This window comes from Mirounga angustirostris, unplaced genomic scaffold (genome assembly GCF_029215605.1).
Source record: "Mirounga angustirostris isolate CCGP_5_RB_7025 unplaced genomic scaffold, mMirAng1.0.hap1 SCAF_6, whole genome shotgun sequence".
In the NCBI taxonomy this organism is placed as follows: domain Eukaryota; kingdom Metazoa; phylum Chordata; class Mammalia; order Carnivora; family Phocidae; genus Mirounga; species Mirounga angustirostris.
Genome location: NW_026991714.1, coordinates 67,197,883 through 67,213,469, shown reverse-complemented (window position 1 = coordinate 67,213,469; position 15,587 = coordinate 67,197,883). Strand labels below are relative to the sequence as shown.

The following is a 15,587-nucleotide window of genomic DNA, read 5'->3' as shown; positions in this document are numbered from 1 at the left end:
AGATCAGACGTTCCTATGCTTAAAATTCAGGGCTTGCAAAGGCCCTTTCACCCGCAAACTACATAAGGGAAACTGTGTGAGTTCCAGTGTCTACGCTGTAGAACAAAACAGTAAAATATTACACCTCTGTTGAGCTCTTGACGGGAGGAGTAAGCCACCATGCCGAGGTGGGCCGGGGGACACGCAACAGCCATTTGAAACAAACGGAGGAGACACATGATCACGTCTTCCCTCTGTGTTACTCAGTATTTTCAACTTAGGAAATCTGGAAGGAACAGTGACGAGCTGTGTAAACTTTGGGGAGTGAAGTCCTGGGCTTTTCACATTCAGAAGAACTTACTGTAGAGCCGACAGATTATTTCATAGTGTCATCTAAGCGTCACAAACAAGCAACATGTATATACTGCAAGTTTATTTCAATCACACAAACGAAGTTAGCGGTAGGAAATGTAAATGAAACAGTACGGTAAAAATAGCAGAGAACCGAAAAATCTAAAAAGGAAGCACACCTAAAGCATGAGAATCCAACATTCATTAGTGTTTCATCTTCAGTTCGGATTGACACGTGATGCTTGCAAATTGTGAACAAACTGTGAAATCACGACGACTACTCTGTGGAGAGATTTCAGCACCGGCGTTAAGATGTGTACATTCAGTTGGTTTGCAATGGACTGCTCGCCATTTACAGAGCGTATAGGACAGATTTGTCACAGGTCAGATCACAGTGTTGAGGAAAGAAGTGCCTTCCTGTCATCAGAAAGGACCCCCTGAACTGCACTCGGCTTCGGACACCCAGTGAGCACAGAGCATGAACACCGTCGGCATGACGGGCTCCAAGGAACATCACCAAGGAAAGTCACCTAAGCTTCTGCTTCCCATTTTAGTTACTGAAATCTCTTAACGACGACAAAACTGTCCCATAGGACAGTAAATGTGTACAGTGATTGGGAAGAACACATTTAGCGATCCGGACGAACGCACACTGATGGAACGCACTGTTACCCAGCACTGGCCCTGTCCTGTTACACAGACCTCCTGGGAGAATCGGGCCAAGGCACGAGACACCGAGTGCCTACGCCAGCTCCGCACTAAGATCCAGCGTGTTGCTGTAAGTCTTTTCTCTGACTTTGGACCACTTGTACCCAGTGTTCTATCCTACTAGAGACTAACTTCACCAACAAAATCAAGTGATTTCTCACCAGATTTATAGGGGACGTGAGCGTTTATACCATCCAAGTGTTTGCATAATCAAAAGGACAATAATAAAGATCAAAGTGCCTCCAATTTCTTTTAGAAGACAGGACTTTAGAGGCTTGCTGCAGCTTGAATGCCTTTCCTACTACTGCCTGACGATGAATGGTGGATACAAAACTGTAGATGTGAATTATCATAGCTCATCCATCACAGATTAATCTAAAACTGAAGTCTCTACAGAAACAGGAACTATTTTAACAAGGAAAACAATTCCCTCACTCAAACCTTTTTTGAATGGTAAACTATGCTACTGACAAGCTGTATGACCAACTGAGATTACAAAATCTAGAAAGCAGATGAAAATGGATTATTTCTTCAAAATTTTAGTAAAACTTCAGATAATCAAAGATTTCAAAGCAAATATGGCACATAACTGAAGAATAAATCAAGATGGAGAGTCTGGAGAATTTGTGATTTCCTAAATTAAAAAAAAAATCTATCATTGCAACATATAGAATTTCTCCATTTTAATCTCTGCGAGTTTCCAGGAGAAGGGCGTGGGTTACATGGGCACGCACAGGCGTGCACACCACGTGCACACCCGCATGGGGGTGAGCAGACCACCTAGGTCCTTCTTCCCACCACGTGAATCTTGCTCGGTCACAACAAGAGAACCATGCAGAGCCCCTCGCTGGTCCCCTCAGCCACATGGTATCTGTGACCTTGGTTGCTGTGGACATGGCTACTCCATGTGTTTCCATGTAACAAAATTCAAAAGCAGCTTCATAGTCAGGAACATGTACCTGAACACCTGTCCAACTGCAGGGCACCTAGGTAGTAAATAACTGCCAAATTCAGGGATCGAATTTTCGAGTTCCACAGTACAATGTAATCCATGTGAAGCTCAGAATCATGTTTCAGACCACTGAAATTACTCAAGTTAAAATATGAACAGCTGAAGACATGACGTAAAAGATTGAGTACTCGGTTCTGCTAACATATTTACCAATTAAAGTCACAAAACAGTCCTCATTAGTATTCATGCAAGTCGTTGAGAAAACAAAGACAGTGCAGAAATTAACTCTAAAAAAAAAATGATTCCTTCCTTTCCTCCCACCCACCCCAGACTCTACAAAAGGTTTTCCCTGGGACCAGGCCTGAAAAGGCCGCTACGTATTAGTGGGACATGCATTACTGTCTGCAATTAAAAAAGCTAATTTTGTGGTGGTTGTAATTACATTATAAAAATGTCCACATGCATAAATCTAAAAAAGGCTGAAAACCTACAGTAAGTCTACAATATATTGTTTTACATTTGACCACTGGTGTGTATTATGTAGGAGTCAGAGATTTGGTAAAGCATTTTAACAATTTAGGAAGGCATCTAAATCTTTAAATTCTGGACGATTTTTATGTTTTAATCTACAAAATTGCATGAAGGCTAACTCGAGAGACTTCCTATCATTCTAAAATTCCTCAAGCCAGACAAATCATTTTTAGGACACTTTCTTATAAATATCACCCTTGGAAAACACATACAATTCCATTTGTTGCACATTTTAGGATATTAACCTACACAGGGCTGATCTCCATTCCTCACGGAATATCAAATGTGATAGGAAGACAAACCTGAGAGAAACATTTACAATATAATAGTGTAACTTGCTCAATTCTTTGTCAGCACTCTCTGAAAACAAACTTAAGCCTTTCTCCCCTTTATTTTAGCAATGGATTGTGAAAAACGTGCTATTTTGTCTTGACATGAAAATATTTCAATGCACGGCGATCTTGCCTGATGGGTTTAGTACTTTCTGCATAACTATGAAACAGGAATTCGCATCCGACTCTTCCATCCTATTGAAAAGGTCAGAAAAAAGCAGCAAACTGGGAGGGAAATAGCTTATCGCCAGAGCAATAGCGTCTGAAGGCTCGCGAGGATGTTGGTTTTCCTCCTTCTGACTGTTTGTCTCCACTGTCTTCGTCACAGCTCACAAATGTAGGGGTTTGTTGTTGTTAACAGCTGTTGTTCGCAGGGGTCTTTCTCCTTTCTCCAGACTAAAGTCCTATTCCTCCTCGGCTCGTCTCTCTATGCAGAATTGGACTTGCTCAGTTCTTGCCTGATCGCTGGGCACGAAAAGGAAACGTATTTCAAGTCAATACGACGATGAGGTAAAATCAATGAGTGATTCACTCCTAAGAAATCTCAGTGGCTGTCTTCAAACTCCCAGTAATAAGGAAACGAACGGACCCTGTATCTTACACTGCACAGACCTGTGTTTTCTTGACACAAAGACGGTACTGATTTATGTATGTGCAGGCGCACACACACACACACACACTTTCTCATTTGCTCTCTCCCTTTTGTGTGCAAAATGACAACACGGACTCTGTGGGCTCAGGGTCTGCAGAGAAGGCAGCGAGGTGGGACGCGAGGCCAGAGACGGGCCCATCCGCCTGGACTTCCATCTGACGCTACTCAAGCCCTGACATAGGGACCTCGTTCATTCCTATTTTCACAAATAACTTCCACCGTAAGAAGGAGAGGGCTCCTCCCTGACATCCTAATAAGCCAAGTGAAGGGCAGGATACTATGCAAAAGTAATTGTTTTATGCCCTCAAGTAATAAACTGGTTCTTTCTTTATGTGCATTTCCTTAAAAAAGGATATTCTCAAACATTACAGGGACAGCAAATCTGTTCATATACTCACCATCAATGAGCTCTTCTTTTAGCTTTGTTAGTTCTTTTCTCATTTCATCTAAAATGTCCTAAAATATGAGAGAAACACATCAGGAATACAGAAAAAAAAAAATCACCACTACATATATTCTTGGTCATACAGAATTTTAGGAATATACGAAGTTTGAGGAATGGTCTGTGTTGCCGGAGTCCCTCCCAGACAAGGCTGTCTTAGAGCAGGCCGGCAATGATTCTGTTTTAACAGTCTTCCCAGCCTTTGCTTATTGTAGCCTAGCAAAACATGAAACATTAGAATGCTCTGCCATCCAGTGAAAGGTAGGATTCAGGTAATTTCTAGAACAGGAATAGCTCTGCCCTCAACCTCGTCTTCTCGGAGCAGTCTGAAAGATGGCCCGTAATGAAATTTCAAGGAACAGGAGAAGTAAACTAGACGAGCAGATCCTGGCCAATCTGTGATCTGGTTTGAAGTATGGGATTCCTTAGGAATAACACCACAGCTGCCAAACCATGCTTCTAGGAACCTGAGACTCCCCTGGAGCGGCCTTACGGGCTGCCCTAACGGGTAGGACGAGGGTGGCTGGGCCCCTGCTGGACCTACACGGTCCGAACCGATAAACAGAAGACACAGCCACATGGAGCCACCAAGCACCCGAGACGTAGCCAGTGTGAAATGAGATGCGTTGCCGGGGAAAACACACACCAGATTTCAAGGACTTAGTGTGAAAAAAACAACGTGTAATAATGAGTAATTTTAAAATAGTGATTACATATTGAAATATTATTTTAGTTATATTAAGTTAAATAAAATATATTAAAATGAATTTCACCTATTTCTCTTCATTTAATATGGCTACTAGAAATGTTACAGTACTTGTGTGATCCCTATTTGTATTGATTTAATAGTTCTAGATGCTCCTTCCTCCATGAAAACCACTCCACCTTCAAATATTTTGCAAAATCTGTATTTATAAGTTCACTTTGAAATAATGGACAACCACCCTACCCCCACCCAAACTTAAAAAAAAATCACTAAGAACAGGGGCTCCTGGGCGGCTCAGTCAGTTGAGCGTCTGACTCTTGATTTCGGCTCGGGTCATGGTCTCAGCCTTGTGAGATCGAGCCCTGCGTCCAGCTCCAGGCTGGGAATGGAGCCTGCTTGGGACTCTCTCTCTCCCTCTCCCTCTGCCCCTCCCCTCCCCAAATTACCAAGAACAATGTCACATGCCAGCTAAAAGGGCTTTGACAAGGTGACACAATTTGAAGAATAACACCTCCCCTTTGGATGGATTACTTTCCAATATGTGACCTTCTTTATTATTGCACACCTTGGGTAAAATTAAATCGCTCTATTTAAGGTTCATTTTCTTAAAAAGCTTTTCATGTTTAAAATAAGGTTGAAACTATCAATTACTATAACTCCTCCACTTTACCAATGACAAAACAAGCACAGAAATTTTTAGTACAAACTATCAGATATCCTTATTCAAATTATTATTAAAAGCAGCCCTAACAGGAAACCTTTCCTCTCTTCTCCACTACACTTCAGATAGCCAAGAATTTACCACGTTTTCAAGTGTGTGCAAGCGTCTACTTTAATGTGTTTTTCAAGAAAAGAAAGCCATGTTTAATATACAGGAAAATTAGGGCTTGATTATCAATGACCTCAAGCTTCCTTTTCAAACTATATAACTCAATTTAACTTCTCAAATAGCTTTGCAGTATAAAAATTAGATTTATCTGAAATTATTGTTAGTATTTCTCCCTTTAATTCATATTTGACTTTAATTTTGAACTCCTATGACTGCAACATTCTTGGTCCCTTTTTGAGCTCCCAGACATTTGACAAAGGAGTGACAGCACAGAGAACACAGGCTTTGAGCAAAGATCTCAGGGCTCTGATCCTGACTCAGCTACTGACCGAGCTGTGGGGCTGAGCCATGGAATGAATGCCTCGGAACCTCGGACGTGCAGTCTGGGTATAAGCACTGCCTGCCTGGCCTCCCACGAGGGCGAGAAGACAGCACCGTGCTAGGAGCCCAGCCAGCCCCTGGCCTGCACATCCACCAGCAGGTCAGTACGAGGCTGCGACAGGGAGTGGTGTGGGTCACTATTCTCAGAGGTCCCCAGGGTGCGGGGCCGGAAGCCCAAGGCAACCCTGCTCGCTGCAGCAAACCTGGGTTCAGGTCTGTGAAACTGACCACTGTCTTACTAATAAGGTGTGTACACTGGCCCTCCCTTTAAGTTTTTTTTAACACTACCAATTTTTTTAAAAATTATTTTACCTCTTCTGGGAATAAAATATTTTAAAGGCCCACACATCTTCTCACCTATCACTCCTTCCCCTTTCTTGTTTGAGTACCTATGTGTATAATGCAGAGGTATCCAAAATATGGACAAGATCCTTTTTTCATCATTCAGTATTCAATACTCTCATTTTTGATTCCTTAATGACCACGGGGCCCTCCCCAACACTACAGATTTATATACTTCTGCAATATTTTCTTAGCATACATTCTTGGAAGTGAAATTGCTGGGTTCAAAGGTAAGATATTTATTTTTAAGGCTCGTCATCTCTTTTCCCAACTGCTTCTAGGAAATGAAAGTATACGAGAGTGCCCATTTCCCTCACGTTCTTGCCAAAACCAGATTCGCTGGGTCCATTTTTGCCGTCAGCGGAAAGTGCAACCCCATTTTCCTTTTACAATTATACACCATGCACTGACATTTAAAGTTTATATTACACCGTGAAGTCACCTGCCCCACTCTCCACCACCGCTGGAACTTTACGTGAACGCACTGACCCAAAAAAATGAAGATTTGAAAAAGCAATACAGTAGTCATATCACTGTTTCATTTGCATAGAAAGACCTAAACACTCTATTCTTTTCCAGTACATTCACCACCCATCAAATGCCAGCACACCAGACATTTTTCCAGAGACACCAGTGCATGTGGAGGGAAAGCGCCTACCTGCTTCAGCCTGTCGTAGTCTAGCCCCTCCGTCTGGACGCCATTGGCACTGGGCTGTGATGAAGGTGCAGATTTTGGTCTGTACAAATGGAATTTCCAGGACAGGTAAACAACACTTGGGATGTTTAAGAGTTTACAAAAAATTGCAAATTTACCAACCCAACACCATGTTTCAGTACTTAAAACACAGATGTTAAAAAGTTAATTGTCAAAGTTGCAGGACTGATTAGAACAGAAAACAAAGTATTTTTCACTTTGCTCAATGTTTCCAGTTACTTGTAAACAAATCAGACAACGGTGACGGGATGAAGACACTTCTTCAGTAAAGGGCAGAGGAGCGCGTTCTCTGGGAAACGGGATCGTGTGCAGCACGCTGACGGGGACGGACACGCCAGACCAGCTGCGACACTGAGGCCCGAGGAGTGCAATCTCGTTCTTCTGAAAGAGTGCAGAGCCTACTAAACATCTGGCAGACCAACCACTAAGATACATCAGTTTACAAATTCGATGCCTTGGTTTATGGGATAAAACCATCTGAGTAATAAGCATGATTCATTCTATGTGTTTCATGCCATTTCAAGCATCCAAATAAATAAGAATGCTGGGGAAATAATTAAAAGTATATTCATATCCAGTTGGCTATGTGGCTGTTTCCAGACAAGTTTTTATGGAGATGCCATCTGAATGACGTGTTTACAACTAATTTTGTTAAAAAAAGATAATAATAATAGGGCGCCTGGGTGGCTCAGTTAGTTAAGCATCTGACTCTTGGTTTCAGCTGGGGTTGTGATCTCAGGGTCGCAGGATTGAGCCCCACGTGGCGTTCCACACTCAGTGGGGCATCTGCTTGGGATTCTCTCTCTCCCTTTCCTTCTGCCCCTCCCCCACGTGCATGCACGCTCGCTCTCTCCAATAAATAAATCTTTAAAAAAAAAAAAAGGAAATGCCACATAGAAGCAGTTTGCCAATTATTACTACACATTCAGAAGTTTAGCTTCTATTAAAAATTCTACACGAAGAAGTAAGTCTTAGAAATTAGGTATATTTTAAGCAAAAGTTTCAATATCAAATAAACCAGTCATGGCTCCTCTCCAATTCCGGCAAGTAGAGGAAATCCCAGGGGAAAATCTAGAGTCTTAACTCCTCTATGTTCTGGTTCAGTATGGTAAGTGGCTATGCTTTGAGGACCACAACCCAGTGTAGATGAAAACTATCAGCTGAGTCACATGTCTTCAGGTTTGCAGAGGACCAACATCACAAATCTGAATCAAAACTCAGTACGCACCGTAACTTTTCCAAGTTATGATTTTGTAACTCTTACAAGGCATATTATACTCCAAACCCACAGGCATTGTTTGTGAAAATGAAATACTGAGCTAATCTCCTTTCATATCAAACATATGGCTGCTTAACAAGTTGTCATGTAAAGCAAGTCAACCAGTTTTATTTTATGAGATCTCTGCTGCCCTGCTTGGATGAACCAGGGAAAACAACTTTCAGAAAATTTCACTCAGTAAGCCCTGAGAGCTAGGCATAGGGGGGCGGTGGAAGAGACTTACTTATAGGACACATTTCCTTTCCTCTAGAGAGGATACACCTTCTCCCTTTGCTGAGGGGCCAGCAGCAACCCCCGGTCACAGAGGAGGTAGAGAGAGCCACAGCAGACACGGCAGGTGTCCTGGGCACAGGCCGATCTGGGGAACACCCTTGACGGTCCACACACTGTGTTTTATTTACCCACGCTCTCTGTTCCTGCTCGCCAGACTGACACTCCTAATTTCTCTGCTTTTCTTTCACTTTTCACATTTAAGTGGTACAACCAGTGAATGCTTTTCTCCCAGGTTATATAATGAATATCCCCAACATTCACATGAACAACTGTAGTCTGCTAATTAACCGGCAGTATGTTATGAATATATCCATACTTATTAAATACAACACATTATTGTTACATAATAAACTATAGAGGAAACATGCAATTAAGAAATTTTAATTCATGCTAACATGCAATCCACCACCACCACCACCACCACCACCACCATGATAATTAACTAAAGGGGGGAACTTTTCATACTGAAGGAAAGAAGTAATCACCACTTTTTTAAAAAAGGTTTATCAACATTATCTATCAAGGGGCCCTACGTGGGAAAGCAGCAAGAGAACTGAGAAGATTAACAACAGAAAATCTCATTAAATGCTATCTTCCTGTGTACTAGCAAACTTTCCAAGTAAGTCTTTTGGTGACAATGATTAAACCACCTTGAAAAAAGCAGGAAAAATTATTTCATGCGTGTAATACAAACATTTTATGCAGATTTAACTGGCTGACAAACTTATCAAATATTTTAATCATCAATGGCATTAAAGTAATTTGGCCAAATACAGTCTGCACAACCGCTGACTCACTGCCACAGACACCCCTCCATATACTATTTAAGTCATGCTCCCAGGAGACTTGATGTGTATATTTAAAAATAGGTGCATATGATAACATGGGCAAACCTCGGTGATTTGTAATCTATGGGTTTTCACCATAATTGATAACAAAGTATGAGGCCTTCCCAGAGGTTTCTGTGTTACCTCTAAACAGCTGCCTATCAAATAACTACCACAATATTTAAAGCCCCTGTTCCTCCAAATCAGTTCTAAATATAAGCTTAAACACTTGAGGATTTTTATAAAAAATTGTCAATTTCTTTAATTAAGAAGGAAATAAATGGTTCTTAATTTTCTTAATTAAAAAATGGTGTAACAGGACTCATCCTGGAAAACCACGTGCCCAGGACGGGAGACAGATTGGTAAAGGCATGCAATCTGCTGCAACAAATGGACGAGACACAGATGTTCATCCAGGAATCCACTTTTCACAAGTGTGGCTGTAATGTAGTCCCGTGTTCCACTGACACAGAGTACAAATCTTCTTCTCTACCTTTTAAAGGCTTTGTCTCAAGCTTCTAAGGAGAAAAGCCTTCAGAAGAAAATGCAAGAGCTGCCAAGTGGCTGGAGAAGACACAGGGGGCCTCAGACCCCACTCTGGCCTTGCTGGTGTGTCCACCACTCATAGGTACCCTGATCCGACTAGAAAATGAAGGCAGGGGAATGAACCCTACTAACTTTTCTACTTAAAATCTCTTAGTGTTTTTTAAAAATTGCTCTAAATAAAGCTAATATGAAAGATTCGATCTTCCTCAAGCATCTCCCCTTGTGGTGATTACCAGTCCAGGTAGAAAAAGCTCAGCCCTATCCTCAACATGTTATTTCGAAGTCTCAAACCACAAAGTCACATCAGGATGATACCTGTGTAATGAATCATAGGACCTGTTGTCAAAAACAATCTGATTTTTCCTTGGAGAATCCCGTCTATGAAGGGGAAAAACCATTTAAAGGGAAATACAATAGAGCTTTTAAAAAACAATTCGCACTATGTTTCTGTTTTATAGATTTGTAGTCACAGCAAAACAATGAAAGGAGTCCATTAACCTTAAAACAGTAGTTTTTTCCCCAATACAAAAGAAGGTACTTGGACACTAATTCTGGTTATTTAAGATACTCATTTGACAATTACAGAGAACAAAAAGGAAATCGTGGCGCAATGACCACTTTTAGAGATTGCAGACATAGTAAAAGCTGCTACACAAAGTATCAATAAGTATCAAAAATCACTGTAGTTTGAAGTACAAAATTAACTCTTCTCAGAAAAAAAGCATGGAAACTCTTTTTCTACCTTGAATATCAGACCTCACAAATTTTCACATGTTCTCTTGAATATGAGAACTCACAAATTTTCCAATGGGACATTCCAGTCATAGCTTCAAGTAATTTTAATGACATTTTTGCTTTTACCCTACTATCTGGCATCTTTGCTTAATAAATAGAGCACAATGCAGTACACCTCATGTGTATGACAGGGTATTGATCCATCCTATCACTAACATAACCTCGACATGGACATTCCTAAGAGAAAGGGGTACTTTCACCACCACAAAAGGATGAGGTGCACTTCAATAAAAACAAAACATCAAGTGGCCGTATTAATACACTGGCTCTCAGCAGGAACAGGGGAGAAAACTTGGGATGAAAAGCCATCCAGTTTAGTCCTTCCAACATACTTTTTAAAGTCTTTCATGGCTTAAAACTGCTTGCGGTGAAATTTTAAGACACGTATCACTGGCTGGATCAAATCAAAAGGTAGGAGTGGTCAGGAAGCGATGGCGTTTCCAAATTTCCATTTCAGGAAAGGAGAAGAAAACCACCTACCAGAGCAGGACACCATAACGATACACCACTAGATAATAAGAACCAGTATCTGGTTAATCTACAGAAGAGTCTTTTTTAAATGGTGATTTTCAGAACACTTATTAAACTTCCTTTAGAAGGGTGAAAAATCTTTCAAAGAATATTTTTTAAATGAACCCAAACATGTCAAGGAACTTTTATTCCATTTGGAGAAGCCATTTCATGTCCCTCGATGGACTTAGGGTTCACTTCAGGCTCACTATGGAACCCATATCAATAAGGTAGGGATGAAGAGTAGACACAAAGAGAAAAATTCTTCCCGTCCCATTTATGTCTTCAAAGATACATGGGGCATCACTGTTCTGTTCTCTGATACGTACTTGATAAATCAGGCTTCAAAATGTGCTCGTGGAGAAAATCTATAAAAACTACCAGAGACGCATTGGAAGGCCACATCAATCAGGTATCTGATAAACACAAATGTGCAATTTTTCTATTCTATTGAAAACATGTCCACCAAAAGCAATTCCTGCATTTTCTCCTAAAATCAAATACATTCATCTTATAGTCACTGAGAAACTAAAAGCTTCTATACAGTCGAAAAGGCATTGAGGAATTTAAATAACTGTGTCATCACCGAATCTTTCCTACAGGAACAAAGAACCACATAAAAACAAATCCAAATTTAGATTTAGGCTAACACTGAACAGATTTGTGGCAATGTGAGGTCTGTCCTTGTATTTTTCTATTAGAGTCAAGTTTGCTTTTTAAGAGGTAAAAATAAAGCAAACAACTCTGAGAGAAAAGGCCAAAAACTTTTTAGTCTCTAAACACATATTTTTTTTCTGGAAAAAAATTTAAGTCCTTTAAACTGTCTCATAAATCCAGAAAAAGTTTCATCTACGTGCAAGACCTGAGATACAAATTTGGTATGACAATAAAATATGCCTAGCTAAGAAATGCTGAATTTGCTAAGATCATGCCTCACGCCCACTGGGAGAAATTCACTAGTCTTGTTTCTGGGCACTATCTTTTCTAAGTTGATTATAACTAGAAGTTCCAACTGAGACAGAAATCAATCTTTCTACTTCACAAATTCAAAACTTCAGGTTTTATTTTGCTCTCTCTTAAACACTGCAGGCATTTCTCTCCAGCTGCTTTTCAATTTAAAATATAGAAGTTTCTTTTAAAAATGACATTTACAAAATGAAGGATGTCACTGAGACTACTGGGGAAATGTGAATATGTTACATAATACCATTGTTCAACATTAAATTTGAGAGCAACAATGGCACTGGGGTTACACAGAAGGATATCCCAGTTCTTACAGAAAATGCTAAAGGATTTGCAAACTGCTCTCCAACCCAGAGGAACATGTGTGGAAGGGAGGCGGGCAGAACTGGTAACTGAGGAATCTGGGTTCCTCCACTATTCTCTCAACTTTTCTGTAGTTTTGAATTTTTCAAAATAAAGAAATTGGGAGGAATAAAAGCTATCTTAAAATTTCAGACAACCTGGCTCACAGTAAGCATCCAATCACTAGAAAAAGTACGATGGTGCTCAGTGGTCTTCAGCAGAAGAATTCCAGATTTCATCTGCTCCTTTGTACTATTTCAAATCTACCACTGGAGTTTGGAGAGGTTAATTTCTTTTTAGATACACATGTAGCATAAAAGTCAGAAAACAAACATACCTGGAGATAACAGGTGACTTGCTGCCGTTCATTGTATTTGTTCTTTCCCAAGGTTTTCTGGTTGGTTCTTTAAAAATAAGGAACATTAAGTTACGAAGTATCCTATGTGCTCCCAGAGTTACTTATTGTAAAACAAATAACGAAATACTAAGTAACATCATATATGTTTATGTAAGTAATACAAATGAAAAATTTTTAATTACAATTCTGAACTTTAAAATCTGTAAGGATTCTAATTTGTACAACTTCAGACATTAAAATGAGAGGACATTAGTAAGCAAGTGTGACGAGCCCCCTGGGAAAGCCACAGGCTGCGAAGTCTCCGACACTGGAAGCCCACACACCAGGAGATGCACAGCCTCTCTAGCAAAGCAGGGCTCCCTAATTAGACATGGAGTTCTCAGCTTGGGGTCTGCATAAGCTTCAGGGAGTGCATGAAATTATGAGCAAATCTGTATAAAAATACGGTCATCCCCAGGGGGGAGGGGGGCGGGAGGGGGCGGATTCATAGTTCTTTTCAACTTGTAAACGGTCCTGTGACCCTAACTTACAGTGGAGTTCTACAGTATCAGCATATATGTTAATTTTGGCTTCTGGAAGAAAATAAAGCTATTACAGTAAGTAGTTCATAAACCAGAGAATTTTTAACGAAAGTAACATCAACAAACTGATCTGAGTCCTATTTAGAGGAAAAACAATTCACAAAGTCACAATATTAACCACAATACAGCCATCAAAATATTGAATAATCACCATTCAGTAATGAGAATGTGAGATTTTTTTCTTTTTTGTCAAATGGGTTACAATCACCAAAACAGAATTTTTTTTTTTAGAATTTCTAAACAGTGGAATTCTAGAGGTCGCTGGTAGTCTCCAACTCAAAATGGGTAGGAATTAACATGGACATTTCTCTATAAAAACTTCTCATGGGCCATTCTAGATATTAATTCCTCGAAATTACCAAATTTATTATTCACGTCACTTTATTTCAAATTAGATAAAAAGCTGAACAGGTAGACCCACTCTTCACTTTAGTCAACACACGAAACGGCACCTCACATCCTCGTCACAGACGCTGTGCTGGTCAGATGCCTCCAGGGAGAGGTAGTCTGTCCATATTCTACGGAATACACTCGCAACCTAGAGTCTTCAACATCAGAAACCTCGCTGAGTTCAACACCACTTCCCCAAAGCTGTAAGGAGGTTTCTTTTCTCCTTACATAAGAGAAGCTTTATCTCCCTGATTATCAGTATTACCCCAATGTATGGCTAAAAGGACAGCACTCTCTCTCCATTTGAGAATGCTTTGACATGGACATGAGTGCTAACTACCTGCTCACCTAAACTTCACCTTTAAGAATCCAGGACTAAAAGGACTTCTCTTTCATCTGATCATGTATGTCTCCGTGCTCTAGTGAAGAGCCTCAAATCTTCAAAAGCAGTACACATGGAATGTGTAAAAATTATGATTTTCAAAGAAAGAATCATCAGGAAAAAACCTTTGGGTTTTAATGGATCGCTCCATCTCACAAAGGCAGAGGAAAAGCAAGTCATTGCTTTCAAGCGTGAATGAAAACTTTAACGCTTTCATCACCAGGCAGGAACCTGGTCCCAACATGGGTAAATGGGGCATTTTTAATTGAGGAGTATTAGTATTTTGAGAAGGTTCATAAAGGTTAAAATAGACCTCCTGAACTTACCGGGTGTACTTGTCGATGAGGCCTTAGAAGTTACGGGCTCCGAATCTTCCTAAATAGAAACACTTATTAATCACATGGCACCCGCCAGAAACCTGGAGCACAGACTCAGGGGCTCACACGCTTCCATGTCCAACATGCCTGCTGCGTTTCCCACTGTGTCCCTCATTAGCCTCCTCTCCCTTCCACTGCAGCCCAGAACTGCCTCCTCTGTCCCCCACAGGCCCCCATCCTCCTGAGCGGCACCAGCCACCGCTACTGAGCCGGACGTTAGTGACAGGCGGGAGGAAGGGTGCCGAAGCCCAAATGCAGTGGGGAAGCAACGGCGGGCACACAGCTTGATAACCACGGGGCTCCTAGGGGATTAGTCTAATTCCTTCCTTCTCAGTGCAAGGAAATGGAGACCCTATGAGATTCAGGACATCGAGTGAATGTACGGCATTCGCTCCACAACTGAGTGCAGCCCCTTCCCCACGGGTCCCCATGCCCTGCCCGTCGCACACAGAAGGCTATGAAAACGTGATACATCATCCTCAAAACAAGCCATTTCTAATACGTGAAAAGCTGAAATAAGGAATTCTAAGTTCCACCTAATCTCGGATATCACTTCCTGAATGAGCTACGCCTGGCTTTCCTGTTTCCAGTTGCAGTAGACTCTCTTTATGAACTTACGTTTTTGTCCTCTTTTTGTTCTGTTTCTATTGTTGATCCCTTTTCAGCAATTCTTCTCCTAGAAAGAAGATAAATCAGATTTTTAAAAAATTCATCTCTTAGTATAAAAACTACTCTGAAAGGGAAGAACGGCCTCTAGTTAAATTGTACTTGAATAAAATGAACACAATCCTCTCAATTCTGAACGTGTTCACATAGTTTCTCACTCACCTCCTGGCCAGCAGGGCACTCATTTCTTCCATTAACCCACTGCCTCCTAAAGGAAGGGGTCCATTCCCACGACCCGTGTCTGACTTCGATGAGGCTGGGTTCACACCTATGGTAGTCCCTCCACTTGGTAAAGAGGCATCCTCCATCTTAATGAGAATATGGACAGATAGTAAACTCCTGTGTTTAGGACATTAATTTCAATACAAACATCCAATT

General features: G+C 40.9%; 1 protein-coding gene across 11 annotated transcripts in view; it reads right to left on the bottom strand.

Moving 5' to 3' along the window:
- Nucleotides 1-397: 397 nt before the first annotated feature.
- The window catches only part of ENAH (ENAH actin regulator), a 136,753-nt gene continuing 121,563 nt past the window's right edge, over nt 398-15,587 (bottom strand). For 6 of the 11 annotated variants that reach the window (XM_064594474.1, XM_064594479.1, XM_064594476.1 and 3 more), the window contains 8 exons: nt 15,372-15,517; nt 15,162-15,219; nt 14,493-14,541; nt 12,793-12,859; nt 10,161-10,223; nt 6,864-6,942; nt 3,904-3,961; nt 398-3,318 (listed from right to left, as the gene is read on the bottom strand). In XM_064594474.1, the coding sequence (XP_064450544.1) occupies nt 3,281-3,318; nt 3,904-3,961; nt 6,864-6,942; nt 10,161-10,223; nt 12,793-12,859; nt 14,493-14,541; nt 15,162-15,219; nt 15,372-15,517 (558 nt within the window). In that variant the 3' untranslated portion in view covers nt 398-3,280. The remainder of the gene's footprint in view (nt 3,319-3,903; nt 3,962-6,863; nt 6,943-10,160; nt 10,224-12,792; nt 12,860-14,492; nt 14,542-15,161; nt 15,220-15,371; nt 15,518-15,587) is intronic. The other 5 variants (XM_064594477.1, XM_064594481.1, XM_054508127.2 and 2 more) reach the window with 1 other exon arrangement.